A 15,194-nucleotide genomic window follows, 5' to 3' on the forward strand; every position below is an offset into this window, starting at 1 on the left:
CCCATCACTAATCTATTCGTCATAAGTTTTTTTCCAAACGTCATAAGAATTTCAGGCCGGTTTCAGATAAACGAAACACAAATTTTCACAAAAAAATTGTGAAATTTGGAATCTCCGCAAGAATATTTTTGCACCCCGATATTGTGGCACTGTGCGACTGAACATTATCGTCGAACCGGTACTAAACAGCACGCCTAAAAATGCAAAAATTTGCAAATCGCAATTGGGCGTTTTTGGTCATAATTCTTGGCTTTGTTGTTGTCCAGGCGGCAGAGCAGCAGCAGACAATACAAAAATCCACCAAATCATTAATTGAGTTAAATGAAGACAATTGGTCGCTGATGTTAAAGGGCGAATGGATGGTGGAGTTGTAAGTTGAGATTGTGTTGTTGTTGTAATTATTAATTAGTGGTCTGGGTAATTTACAAAGGAATGGAAAATCGGCCCTTGTGTTAATTTACAACATAAAAATCAAACAATGGGCATGTGATTTACTCACTATCGTGTATCGGTGTGTGTGTGTTGGCCAATGTATGTGGTAGAGAGTTGCCAGACAGACACCCACCATGATGTGACTACAAAACAAACAACAGCATTTTATTTTTGATCTTTTTGTTTCCTTTGTGTATTGATTTATGTCGCTAATTTTTTATTGCAGTTTTGCCCCCTGGTGTCCAGCATGTAAAAATTTGGCCCCCACCTGGGAACGTTTTGCAACGACAGCCGCTGATATTAATGTGAATGTTGCAAAAATTGATGTAACCACGTCGCCTTCTCTTAGTGGGCGATTCTTTGTCACCGCCTTGCCAACCATCTATCAGTAAGTTTGAATTATTGAATATGGAATTTAAAATTTTTAAATCTTTTATTTAATATTTAGATAAAAGCAAATACTAATTAGCAAATTATTTTCTATGATACAAACATTATTTTATATACCCCTATTGCAATAAATCTACCTACAAAATAGGGGGCGTTAATATTTTGAACTATATCAAGAGATTAGTACTGGATATGGTTATTAAATTTATAATAAGAGACCGAGAGTCTTTTTTATAAAGACCAACAGACATGTATAGTGACCAAAGGTCTGTATTGAGACCCAAGGTCTATATAAAGACCAATTGGTCTGTATAGAGACCTAAGGTCTCTATAAAGACCATTTGGTCTGTATAGAGTACTAAGGTCTATATAAAGACCAATTGATCTTTATATAGACCTAAGTTCTATATAAAGACCAATTGGCCTGTATAGAGATCTAAGGTCCATATAAAGACCAATTCGTCTGTATAGAGACCTTAGGTCTATATAAGGACTAATTGCTCTGTATTGATACCTAAAGTCTATATAAAGATCATAGTTGTATTTAAAGATCATCACTCCGTATAAAGATCACAGAGCTTTATATGGAATAATTTGTTTTTTTCTGTTTGAATATTTGTTATGTATTTCTTAATATTTTGACATTGTATATTATTTGTTTTTTAGCGTTAAAGATGGTGAATTCCGTCAATATCGTGGCTCACGTGACGGCGATGCCTTAATGTTCTTTGTCAAACAAAAACAATGGACCAAATTGGAACCAATCTCTGCCTGGAAAAAACCCGATACCGTGCACATGTCCGTTTTGTCGTATTTCTTTAAATTGTCGCACACTTTGAAGGTAAGCAGATAACAAAATTTATTTGAAAATGTTTAGTGTTATCATTTTAATTTCTTCACTTCAGATTTCATACTTTACATATTCAATATCAATTTATTTATTCAGTATAAAGTACTAAAAAGAATTTCCTTTTTTTATCAAAAAATATTTTGTGTACTAAAATACATATACTTTTTTTAAATCTTAACATTTAGGGGTACTAAAAATATATATATAATATATAAATTGGTGTACTAAAAAATATTTTTTAAATAATCTCCAATCATTAATGTGCGTATTTTTTAAAAAATCCCCACCTTTTTGTTGTACTAAAAATATTTTTTAATCCTCACCTTTTGGTGTACTAAAAAATATTTTTTTAAAAGATTTTTAAAAATATTTTCTATAAGATTGGTGTACTAAAAAATATTTTTTTAAAAGATTGGAGTACTAAAAATATTTTCTATAAGATTGGTGTACTAAAAAATATTTTTTAAAAGATTGGTGTACTATTTTTTTTTAAGATTGGTGTACTAAAAATTTTTTTAAAATATCCTCACCCATTACTTTATATTACTAAAATAATATTTTTTTTAAAGATTGGTGCACTAAAAAATATTTTTTTTATAATATTGGTGTACCTAAAAATATTTTTTAAAAGATTGGTGTACTAAAAATTTTTTTTAAAAGATTGGTGTACTAAAAAAATATTGTTTAAAAGATTGGTCTACTAATTTTTTTTAAAGATTGGTGTACTAAAAATATATTTTAAAATATTGGTGTACTAAATTTTTTTTTAGATTGGTGTACTAAAAAATTTTTTTTTATGATTGGTGTATTAAAAAAATTTTTTTAATTATCCCCACCTATTACCAAAAATTTTTTTTAAAGATTGGTGTATTAAAAAAAAATTTTTTATAATATTGGTGTACTAAAAATATTTTTTTAAAAAAGATTGGTGTACTAAAAAATATTTTTTATAAAAAAAATAACGTCTAATTGTGATCCAAACAAATATTTTTTTTAAAAATCCAACCTTAGTTTTGTAATAAAACATATTGGTGTATTAAAAATATGAAAAAAATAATCGCCTATTCGTGTACTAAAATTTTGTTGTAATATTTAAATCCAAATGGTGTACTAAAAATATGTGCTAAAAAATTGTTTTTTCAATTTTTTATTTTTAAACCAATTTATTATTACAATTTTTTTTTTTCAATTCCTTCACCCATTATGTATTTCATTCACCTCATATGTGTGTGTTGTTGTTGTTTTTGTAAATGTGTGTATTCCCATTTACTAATCTCTAGCTTATCCAACATTCATTTAAGGATTTCAATGCCCGCCTACAAGAAGAATATGGCCTGCCCACTTGGGGTTCTTATGCCCTCTTTGCCATTGGTACCATTTTCGTGGGTGCTGCCTTGGGCTTGATGTTGGTGTGTGTTGTCGATTTCCTTTATCCACCCAAGAAACATCAACGTCAAAGTTTCTCCGAATCCAAGGAGAATGGACAAAATGGCATTGAAGATATAGCCAATGATGAAATTGAAGATGATGCACCACAAAATGATGACGACGAAGAAGAAGACGGCGGCGAAGAAGAGGAGGAGGATGAAGAAGAGGCTGGCAATGATGAGGATGCCTCAACCGAAGATGATGACAAACAAAGTGAGTCCGAGGAACCTGAGAGTGAGAAAAAACAACCTGCAAAACAGCAGCAGGAGGAGAAGAACAATAAACCTAGTCCCACAGAAGTGCGTAAACGTAAACCACGCAAGGCAGATTAAAGAGATTTCTTCTTGAGTTTTATTTTTTTTTCGTTCGTAACTTAAGAAAGCCCCCCAAAAGATTTGGTTTTCAAATTTTTCGTTTAAAAAAAATAATTTTGTGTAGGAAAAATTTAAAGAAAGAAAGGAGAACAACAGTAACGTGACTCGAAATACGCACACACACTAAAAAAATAATATTTTCTACTTTCTTAGACGAAATTTGATATTAAAAAAAAGAATCCAAGGAATTTATTCCTTCCACAGCAACAACAAGAATCACACTGCAAAATGTATTAACAACAACAACAAAAAATTGTACTGTTTCGGTATTAAAAAAATAACAAGAAAAAAAAATATAAAAACAATTTTTAATTTCTTAAAGACATTTGTTTGCCTTATTTAAAAAAAGTAAATAACAAAAATATAAGGTTTACAAAACAAACAAAAAAAAACTGGAAATCCATTTAAAGCATTTTTTTTTTAAATATTATCGAAATATATAACAATAACAAACCTTAGATATGAGTGTAGTTTTATATATTTAAAAAAATTAACACTAAAGAAAATGCCTGTAAGGAAAACAAAAACATACAAACTTAATTTTAGTTTTGAGTAAAATTTATTCTTAATATTTTTTAAACAAACTATGACTGCTTAAACATATTTTTTTATTTTTCTTTTGTTCTTTTTTTAATAGTTTATGTTTTAAATATTTTTTTTTTTATTGCATAGATGTTAACTTTTCTTAAATATTTATAACTTACATATAAACTTTCTCTATAACAACATTTTTTTGCAATATTCTTGTCCATAAAAAACATTTATTATATAAAATTTTTTTTGGTAATGAAAAAATTAATTTAGTTTATAGGAGAAGTAAGCAAACACAATACATCGCAAAACCAGAAAAAAAGAGAAATTTGCAACTCTTAAAATGCATTATTAAAAAAAACAGTTACTGATGATGATATTTATTTTTTTTTTTATTTCAATGAAACACCATTCATCATCACGTCGCAACACTTTTGAACATTGACATTAAAAATCCCATTAAAATAAAACAAAAAATTATTATTAAGTTATATGAGACCATTTAAAAAAGTAACAAAATTATTAAAAATAGTAACAATAATTAATACTAAAAATAAAAACAAATTCAATAAACGACTATAAATGTTTAATATTACAAAAAAACAAATGGGTTTTAATTTACGGTATTCTTAAAAAAAACATTTTAAAAAAATCCACTTCTATTACTTACTTAGCTGGCTTGTAACAGAACTTTCGTTTCATAAGCCGAGCTTAAAAAAGATTTTCAGGCCCGTCGGTCTTTTGCGCAGTGTTTCCAATTTGAAAGACCACATTCGGCAATGTTGTCTTCCACTTGATATTTCCATATTATTCGTCCCCTTCTGCGTGAACCATCAGCTGGTTCGCTTTTATACGCCTTCTGGGTCTTCATCCATTCTCACAACATGACCTAGCCAACGTGTAGTCGCTGCAGCTCAATACTTCTAACAATGTCGATGTCCGAGAATGGCTGGTACAGCTCATGGTATATTCGACGACGATATTCACCGTCAACGCAGAACGGCCCATACATCTTTCGGAGAATTTTTCTCTCAAACACTCCAAGAGCTGCCTCATCTGCTTGCGTAAGTACTCATGCTTCAGATCCATACAACAGCACGGGTAGTCTCAGCGTCTTGTAGAGTGTGAGTTTGGTCTGGTGGGAGATGGCCTTGCTTTTGAGTTGTTTGCTCAGACCATAGTAGCATCGGTTGGCCATCACTATCCTTCTCCGAATTTCAGAACAGATGTCATTCGTTTTACTTATGGCGTTACCAAAGATATATAAAATATTTAACAGGAATGTCAAACGCAGACGGACTGAACGGATGGGGCTGTCGAATGCGGCTTTATAGTCGACGAAGCTACAGTTCTCAAGTTCCACAGTTAGTCTACTGGACATCTTGCGCGTTGATACCATCAGCATGGTCTTCTCGCCGTTTACTGCCAGACCCACTTTGACAAAATTTACAACTTTTTCAGCTACATTTTGACCATTTTGTATGGGAGGTACCAAAAGGATTGGATCGATATTTTCCATCTTCGTTCTTGATTTAAGTTTGAAACAAATATTACGATGTACAAAGTATGAATGAAATAGGTTAATCCCTATGAGAGTTATCGTGCGGACGATCCAACCAGTCAGGCCGATAGACGGATGGATGGACATTTGTAAATAGACTCCAAATTGTCTGAAACGGATTTGCTACGAAGAAACATGGGGTCTAAAACTAATATTTCAAAATTTCTTTCGATTGCCCGTTTAATAAGTACGGAAATGGAGCAATTGCCAACCAGCCAAACACCCAGATAGACGGATGGACATTTTTGTAAATCGACCTAGACCCACCTTTAAGTATACCGATCGTCATATCTCGACTAGCTGAGTCGATCTAGACATGTGTGTCCGTCCGTCTGTCCATTATAATTTGTAAACACGATACAGGCCACAGTTGTGGACGAATAGGTTAATATAATATGGTAAAGATAGGTTAATATTTAGGGGATGAAATGGACCATTTACTAAATTTTTGTCGGTTTTTGTGGTCGCTCCAGAGGCCGCAAATATGACCCAAATATCACGAAATTTTATATGGAGATCTTTATAGGGGACTTTTGTGTGAAAAATTACGAAATTTGTATTCTATGGAGTATATTTTTACCACTGAAGAACAAGGACCCGAAAAGTTGATAGCATATCCAAGAGGAGTGGTTGACCTTTAAATTGATACCATCTATATTGTCATATGTACTCTGATGAGGGAGTTACACTTAAATATTTACTGGTGCTTACTCATTCAGATAATATTTAGTAACCCATTACCACACTGGGGGGCGGAAATATAGCGCCGATCGCTTTAATTAATTTTTTGTGTGTGTTTTCGAGTCGATCTGTAGTCCACAAGTGGAAGCCGAACATCACAACACAACCCGCTGTGAAGGGAAGGTCTTTACTGAATATTAATAATATTTGTTGACCTCTAGTTGGTCAAGATGGTTCAAATATCGCAAAATATTGCCCATGCTCAGAATATAGAACCACAGAAAGTTAGATTTTCGTGGAACTTGTGAAGGGTATAATATGGTCGGCCCCGCCCGACTATACTGCTCCGCTCACTGGTTTTTTAAAAATAATTTTCGATTTCCCTTTAATAAGTACGGGAACAAAGCACTTGTCAACCTTAAATAACGGCCACTATCAGTAATCAGGTAATCGATTATTTTTTTACAACACTAATTACTGATTATTAATCTTTTGTTATTATTTTTTGCTTGCTTTTGTTTATTTGTTGGTGATTAGAAAATTACTTAGAAAGAAGCAGTGAGTCTACAATAGTCGAACTCAAAACGACAGTCACAAAAGTTAATTAGTCATTGACGAATTGAATTGAAAACAGCATTGAAGCTAAGCATCTCCTGTAACAAACACAAAAAACAAATTGTTCTAATCACAGCATTTTAAAATGGCCGACGTCAGCGATCAAGAATGGAATGATTTCAAGGTTTGAAATTAAAATTCCAATACTATGCATTATTATTATTTTCAATACAAATAATTTCATTTATCTAAATTTGGTTTCATTCCAGACCAAATTCAATAAAACCTATGCCACCGAGGCCGAGGAGAAATTGCGTCGTGAAATCTTTGGCAAAACGAAAAATCGCGTCGAAGAACACAATAAGAAATTTGAAAATGGTGAAGTTTCCTATTCGATGGGCATTAATCATTTGGCCGATGCCACCGAAGAGGAGATGTCATTGCGTTGCGGCAAACGTGTGGCACCAACAGCTGTATAACCAAAAACAACAAACAAAAAATTAGAATCTCTCCAAATAGTTATAATGCGTTTCATTTGTCTATAGATGTGTGTTAAGTTTCGTTTTTTTTTTTTGTTTCTGCTAATATGTTTTAGTGAATATGTGTCTTTGTTTATTTGTATTGAATGAATGAAAAAAAAAAAAAACAAATAATGACTCGATATTAACAATAAAAATTTTTTATAGCATTTGATCTCGTTAAATCGTGTGTTGGAAAGAATGTTTTGGATTTGTTTCTAGGGAGATTTTTGGGCAGGAGTTCTTTGGGGGGAAAATGACTTCAAGGAGATACAACAGGTTACTTCAATGTAATGGGTGGGATCTAGTAGATATTTTTAAAGTCTTATACCCCATTGACCATAAAGACTGTTTTGCAAGGCTATAAAGGTTCAGAAAAGAGATTTTTTTAATATTTTGTAATCCTACCAGTAAACGTGTTTTTTTTACAATGCTATAAAGTATGGAATTTCAGTGAAATATTTAGATTTAAAAAAAAAATCCGAATATAAGCTGAAATAACCATATAACTGCCCACATTTTCGGTATTTTAAGGATTTTAAACACATTTTCCAACTGAATTATCTGTTATATTATATTTTGAGTACTAATTGGGTAAAAAATTTCCATAAAAATATTAATTATTAAATTTTGGTATATTAAGGGCTCCGTGACACGTTTTGATAGTCTGGGTTTACACATGCAATATTTTTCAGCAACTCTGCTGCAGCTCTCTACTTTTTGGCTATGTTGATTATATAAAGATTCCAAGATTATTCACTTCGAAAATTTTGGCCCGGTCGTACTTAACGACATTTTATATATTTATAGGTAAATTTAATTGTACGTTTTATACACATACTATTATTTTTATATAAAAAATATAGTTTTTCTTTTTGTCATCTATTTAAAATTATTAAAATCTGGTCAACTTATATAAAGGCTAATCTCAGACTTATGTATAGAGTCCCACAAGTAACTGTTTGTTTCGTTAATAAAGTTCTGTTCAGTCAGCTTCATAAACGCCTTGGAAGCCCATCTCCACAGAGTTCTATAGAAGCTCTCCAAAGAGACTCTTACAAAGGTGTCTGTAAAAAAAAACAATGGGACCATATAGCCATATTATCAGTCGTCCGTAGTTATTGTTTCTTAGTCGTCAGGATTCCTTTCAGTGGTCCATAAAGATGTCATTCAGACCTCTATAAAGACTTTTTAGTCGTCTATAAAGATTCCTTTTAAACGTCTATAAAGACTCCATTCAGTGGTATACAATCACTTCATTTCAGTCTTCTTCAAAGACCTCTTTCGATCGTCTATAAATACTTCTTTCAGTCTCTTTCCCAGTCGTCTAAAAATACCCCTTTCAGTCGTCTATAATGACTCCATTCAGTTGTCTATAAAAACCTCTTTCAATCGCCTATAAAGACTCATTTCAGTCTTCTATAGTCTCTGTCCCTGTCGTCTATAATGACTCCTTTTAGTCTCTTTCCAAGTCCTCTATAAAGAATCCTATCAGTCTCTTTCCCAGTCGTCCAAAATTATCCCTTTCCGTCGTCTATAAAGACTCCATAAAGACCTCTTTCTATAAATACCCCTTTCAGTCTTCCATTAAGACCTCATTCAATTCAAATTTCCCAGTCGTCTTTAAACCCCTTTTCTGTCGTCTATAATGACTTCTGTTCAGTCTTCTATAAATAACTCTTTCATTTTTCTATGCAGTCTCTTTCCTAGTAGTCTCTAAAGACTCCTTTCAGTCGTATATAATGAATCCCTTTCAGTCTTCCATTAAGACCTCATTCAATTCAAATTTCCCAGTCGTCTATAAACTCCTTTTCTGTCGTCTATAATGACTTCTGTTCTGTCTTCTATAAATAACTCTTTCATTTTTCTATGCAGTCTCTTTCCTAGTAATGTCTAAAGACTCCTTTCAGTCGTATATAATGAATCTATAAAGACCTCTTCCAATCGTCTATAAAGAGTCCTTTCAGTCTTCTATAAAGTCTTTTTCCCAGTCTATAAGGATCCCTTCCAGTCGTCTATAATGACTTTATTCAGTCGTCTATAAATACCCCTTTCGGTCCTCTATAACAACTTCTTTTCAGTCTTCTATAAAGACCTCTTTCAATTCAAATTTCCCATTCGTCTATAAACCCCCTTTCAGTCGTCTATCAAGCGGTCTATATGGGTTTGGTATAGCCAGGCTGAATCGACTATACTGCATTGTTTACATTTATCGAAAAAAATTATCCATATTTTAAATATCTTTGAACTTTCATATAAAGCTAATTTTCTCGTATATAACATATATTTGTATATGTGTTGTCAATATCGAATAAAACTTTAGAATTTCCTCGAACCATTGCTGCCAATTTTATGAAAATCGGTTAAATAGTCTCTGAGTTATTTGCATTTGAAATCAACCATGATCCAAAATATACTTACTGTTCGGTGCTGGGCACCTAATACCAGAAAATGAAAAATTACACAAAAATTGATTGTTACAAAAGGGCAATTTTTTCTTCTTCTTCTTCAGCAAGCAGCCACAGCCATTAGCTGGTTTGTAAAGAAAAGAATAGCATACTTTTAGGCGCAAACAAAGTCTGTATGTTGTTCGATTTTAAATTGATATTAAACGAATGATAACTCTCCAAGGGTGTAACTGATTTCATTCAAACTTTACACATCGCAATATCTCTTTCAAACATAAGTCATTTTCGAAAATGGGGAATATCGGTCCACTACGTCTAGTACCCCCTTCACAAAATGTTCAAACTTTTGCTGGAAAATTAATTTTGTAATATCATGCGAACGGACTAACCAATTTGAACCAAACTTTGCATAACCAAATATTTTTACCTGTATGTTGTTGAAAAATGGGACTTATGGACACATTCATTCTAGTCTCCAGAAAAATTATTTAAAACAAAATCTACGCCTTATTTAGGTCTCTAGACAAATTAGTCGCCTATAGTCTTCTAGAAATAAATACCTTTCCTTCTAGAAATAAATACACCAATGTTTTTTATATATGTATCATTTTTTATTGAATTCTTTATTATTCAAAATTCACTTGGCTATAATTTAAGTTAAAAATAAAATAAGCCATTTTTTTCTTTATAGTTGTTGTTATAATTTTCGGAAAGAAAAATATTTTTCATTTCTTTTTCATTGTTTAACGATACAAGATTTATTTTTTTATTAATTTTTATGACGACTTATTTTGAAAAACAATGTTCGATATAAATTTAAAATATTTTTTTATGGCAGTATCAAAAATTGTTGTTGTTTGTTTATCATGGACAAATATCTAGCTAAATGTATAAAAAATAGAAATGTCGTTTTTTTGTAAAATAAATGCCTAATATTGGATGATGATCGTCGTGTATTGGTTTGAAAATAACTTTTAATGTAAATGAGAACATGTTACAATCTCTATTACTTGTTAAATATTTAAATATCCTTTATTATATTAAAAAAATAATAGAAACAAAAGTAATAAACTCAACACGTTTTTTAAAAATACGCCAGTTATCCTATTTTCCAATTTAATATTTAGATGCATTGGAAAAAAACTGTAAAGAATCCTATGAACCAAATTTTTAAAATGAATATGCATTGCAAAAAGGTAACATTAATGGCGAACATTGAAGCTTCATATTTTATAGCAATTTTATTATTATTAATTATTATTCATCATTTGTTTTTTTTTGTTCACAGAGAAAATTTATTGATTTAAACTTTTTAGCGTGATTTGTTTCTTCTTCTTTTTATCTAATTATTTTATTTAATATAAAAAATCTGATTGTTTTTATTTTCTTTTTTCGTTTTTATTTTTTTTTATTTTTAATTTTTTATTTTTCTTTTATTAATCTTAAAAAATAGCACATATACATTTACATAGATTTTTTATGCTCGCTTTAAATTTAATTTTTTTTTATTGTTATTTATTATTTATTTTTTTAATGTAAATTTGATTTTGTAATGTGGGAAAAGTTGCGAAATATGCTGTACTTTATGTGTGATGTGATTTTGTTGTTGTTTTTTAATTATTATTATTATTTTAATTAGAGATTATTTTTTTAATTTTGATCATCATAATTTCAAGGATATTTCATATACTATAGATGACAGAGAAGAAGTCCTGATGGACAACTGAAAAGCAGACATTATCGATGAAAAAACTGAATCTATATACATGAGTGAAATATGTTCTAGTGGACACCAGAGAAAGAGCCTTAATGGACATTAACAAATTAACCTCTATGGATGAGCGTAAATGAGATTTTATACACGACTGACTGCAGACTATTGGAAGGAGTCTTTTCTCTCAACTGAGAAGAAAGGTATTATTTAGAACTGAAGGGGATTAATAGACCACTAGGAAGGAGTTATAAGGTTATAGGAGTTATAGGTTTCTTTATAGATGTTTCAAAAGGATGGTTTATTAACGGCGAGCGGAAGAGACATTGCAGGCGACCCAAAAAGAGGACTGCTCTTTATAGACGAAACATTTTTTTCTTGTCATGGCCTGTGTCCACCGTCCATCGTAAAAAAAAATGTTAAACCAAAGCAACAAAAACTCTTTTAATTAATTCCGTGTGGATGCCTTTGGCAACCTCAGACTCAACAAAAACTTTAAGAACAATATTCAATGACGAAAGTTTCTGACTCTGGTACAACTCTTAATTTGTTCTAATCGTCAGTAGGTTCTGCCAACAAAAACGATTGATCTAAGAAGCAAAGCGAATAAGTTCCCAATTTAATTGAATAAATTGGGTCTTTCCATCTTAGCCAATAGCAACACCCTCCAGTTGGGATGAATTTTCTTCCAAAAGTTTGAGTTCTGTGACAAAAAAAAAAAAAAAAATCAGAAAATATACCCCCCGGTCATCCTAACCAAGCCACATGCGATGATCCGTTCGGTATAATTCCCACACATCAAGAATAACAACAAAGTCGAAGATGGCAGGCAAATGAAACACCAAATTTGTGAAAGTCACAATTTTGAAAGTCTTTAGAATAAAAAAACTCCTGGGTCGAGTATCGAGCTCTTCGGAGGACTTCCTCTCTTCCAGTTAAGTTCTGTATACAGACGAAGAATGTGGGGAAACCTCAGTACAATCCTCCTTACTCACCTGATCAGAAGGAATCTTAAGTGTGTGTGTGGACATTTGAATAAAACAATATTCACCTAACTGCAAGTGAGATTCAAGACCAATAGAATTCTCTGACAAGTCCTCAATAATGCGAAGGCAAGGACAACCCTCCATAAAACTAAAAAAAAACAAAATGATTTCAGCAACTTCAAAACAGTCAGGACTCCGCCAAAGGACATTGTGAAAGTGTCAAAGGCTTTACACACCACGAAACGGAGTCTCTATCGACGACTAACAATAAGGAGTCTATATGGATAACTGAAAGCACGGCGAAAAAACGTCCTTATAGACAACGGAAAATTAGTCTTTAAATCAGACAGAAAGAAATCTCTTCAGACCAACCAACGAGTAAAACACCAAACCGAAGGCTTTGGCCTTGTCGATTCAGACAAGGTGACAGTTTGTCTTTTTAATGTCTTGCTGGAAAAGGTCATACGAGAGGCAAAGGTGAACAGAAATGACACTCTGTACACCAAACAGCATATGCTACTCGCATACGCCGATGACAACGACATAATGGGTCGAACATTGCAAGCGGTAACAGCCACATTTGAACAAATTGAGGAGTCTTCCAAAGTGGGTCTGGCAGTAAACGGCGATTAGGCCAAGCTGATGGTATCAACGCACAAGACGTCCAGTAGACTCGGACCAACTGTGGAATTTGAAAACTACAGCATCGAGGTAGTGAACGATTTTATATACCTCGGTACCGCCATAAACAAAACGAATAACATCAGCTATGAAATCCGGAGGAAAATAGTGTTGGCCAACAGATGCTACTATGGTCTGAGCAAGCAACTCAAAAGCAAGGCCACCTCCCTCCCGCCAGACCAAACTCACACTTTACAAGACGCTGATACTACCCGTGCTGTTATATGAATCTGAAGCATAGGTACTTATGCAAGCAGATGAGGCTGCTCTTGGATTTTTTGAGAGAAAAATTGTCCGAAGATCTATGTGTCGATCTGCGTCGACGGTGAATATCGGCGTCGAATGAACCATGAGTTGTACCAGATATTCTCGGACCTCGGCATTATTAGACGTATTGAGCTGCAGTGACTACACGTTAGCTAGGTCATGTTGTGAGAATGGATGAAGATGCCCCAGCCCAAAAGGCATATAAAAGCGAACAAGCAGATGGTTCACGTAGAAGGGAAGGGCCACGAATTTAAATGGAAAGATCAAGTGGACGACAACATTGCCGAATATGGTCTTTCAAATTCGAAAAAAAACTGCGCAAAAGACCGACGCTCCTGGAAATATTTTTTAAGCTCGGCTTATGGAATAACCGTTCTATAAGAAGCCAGCTATATAAATAAGGATGACTGAAAGGTGGTGGATGAGGATTATTTATGGACTACAGAAAAAAGTCGTCTGTCTGTAGAGATGACTGATGGGAAATGTGAAAATATTTATTCTATTTTGCCATAACATGATGATTTACATTTTGTTTTTGTTTTTTTTTTTGGATTTTAATTATTGAAAAAATTTATCTTTTGTTGTTTGTTTTTTTTTTTTATTTATTATAAATATATAATTTATTTGAAAAAAACAATATCTAAAGCATTTCTTTTTTTGTTTGTTTTGTATTTTATTTATTTTTTGTTTTATACATTTGTTGTTGTTTATTTTTATCTTAATAATTTGTTTAAATATATATTTTCTTTATAATATATATATAATAATCATTTTTTGTTTGTGTGTGGTGTAAATTTGAAAGTATATAATTTGTTTTTTTTTTTTTTAATTTTTATGGTATATATATAATTAAATTGTTTTCTTATATAAACATATATATACCCTATAATGTTGTTGTTGGTTTTTTGTTTCGTTACAAAGTTGTTGGTTGTGGATTTGTTTTTTTCAAATATAATTTTTTTAAGAACTACTACATCATTGTTGGGTTTTTTTGCTTTATATACTGAACATGATTTATGTAAGGGTTTTGTTTTACATAATAGTATATATGTATATATATAAAAAATTGTGTTGCTTTCTTTTTTGTTTTTGTTGTGTTTTCTTTAAAAGGGAGTGAGTGAGGGGGCTGCGGGGAGACGACATCTACAAATAAATGTTGTGTAATTTTTGTGTTTGTATATAAGATAGGTATATAGTATATGGTGTGTGTGTGTGGTTGGTTGGCATTATCTGTCAATTATTGTATAAAAAAATATATATATTTATAATTATAAATATATTAATTAATGCATATCTGTCTTAATTTACTTTTGAAAGAAAAAACAAAAGAAAAGCTGCTCTTGGGGGACTCGGATTTTTAAATTATTTTCTTTCTGGCTATATCGTTTTTTTTTTTTAATTATTATGCCTCTCTTCTTCATCTTCTAGTCGTCGTCGGGCGTTTTTATCGTCGTTTTGTAAAAATATTTAGCTTGCACTTAATGTTGTTGTTGTTTCTTTTGTTTTAAGAAACGAAAAAAAAAATAAAAACAATACATTTTTATATATAAAATTAATTATAAAACAAAAAAAATAATTAACACATAATTAAAAAAAAATAAATTGGGGAAAAGGGGGATTGTTTTGTTGTTGTTTTGCACATTTTCTTAAACTAGATAATAATTAAATCCCGTGGAGTATCGGGTCTCCGTTTTATATATCGTGGTGAGTGGGTGTGTGTCATCATCTTCTCGTTTCATTTCGCGATGAGTAGAAAATTTATTTTTTTGTTGTTCTTGTTGTTATAATAAGAAGTAAGAAATATCATCATGTTGTTGTTGT

General features: G+C 31.7%; 2 protein-coding genes across 2 annotated transcripts; both read left to right on the forward strand.

Moving 5' to 3' along the window:
• Positions 1-200: 200 nt before the first annotated feature.
• Positions 201-3,432, forward strand: LOC133329933 (thioredoxin-related transmembrane protein 1). The gene is made up of 4 exons (XM_061538389.1): positions 201-370; positions 659-820; positions 1,489-1,663; positions 2,974-3,432. Exons 1-4 carry the CDS (start codon positions 201-203, stop codon positions 3,430-3,432), a joined length of 966 nt encoding a protein of 321 aa, XP_061394373.1.
• Positions 3,433-6,923: 3,491 nt separating this feature from the next.
• LOC133329941 (cathepsin L-like proteinase) lies at positions 6,924-7,281 on the forward strand. The gene is made up of 2 exons (XM_061538398.1): positions 6,924-6,986; positions 7,072-7,281. The coding sequence occupies exons 1-2, from the start codon at positions 6,948-6,950 to the stop codon at positions 7,279-7,281; spliced, it is 249 nt and encodes an 82-aa protein (XP_061394382.1). The 5' UTR covers positions 6,924-6,947.
• Positions 7,282-15,194: the final 7,913 nt, after the last annotated feature.

The sequence above is a fragment of the Musca vetustissima genome, unplaced genomic scaffold, assembly GCF_032173495.1.
Source record: "Musca vetustissima isolate MV318-11 ecotype Yass unplaced genomic scaffold, APGP_CSIRO_Mvet_v1 utg16644, whole genome shotgun sequence".
NCBI lineage: Eukaryota > Metazoa > Arthropoda > Insecta > Diptera > Muscidae > Musca > Musca vetustissima.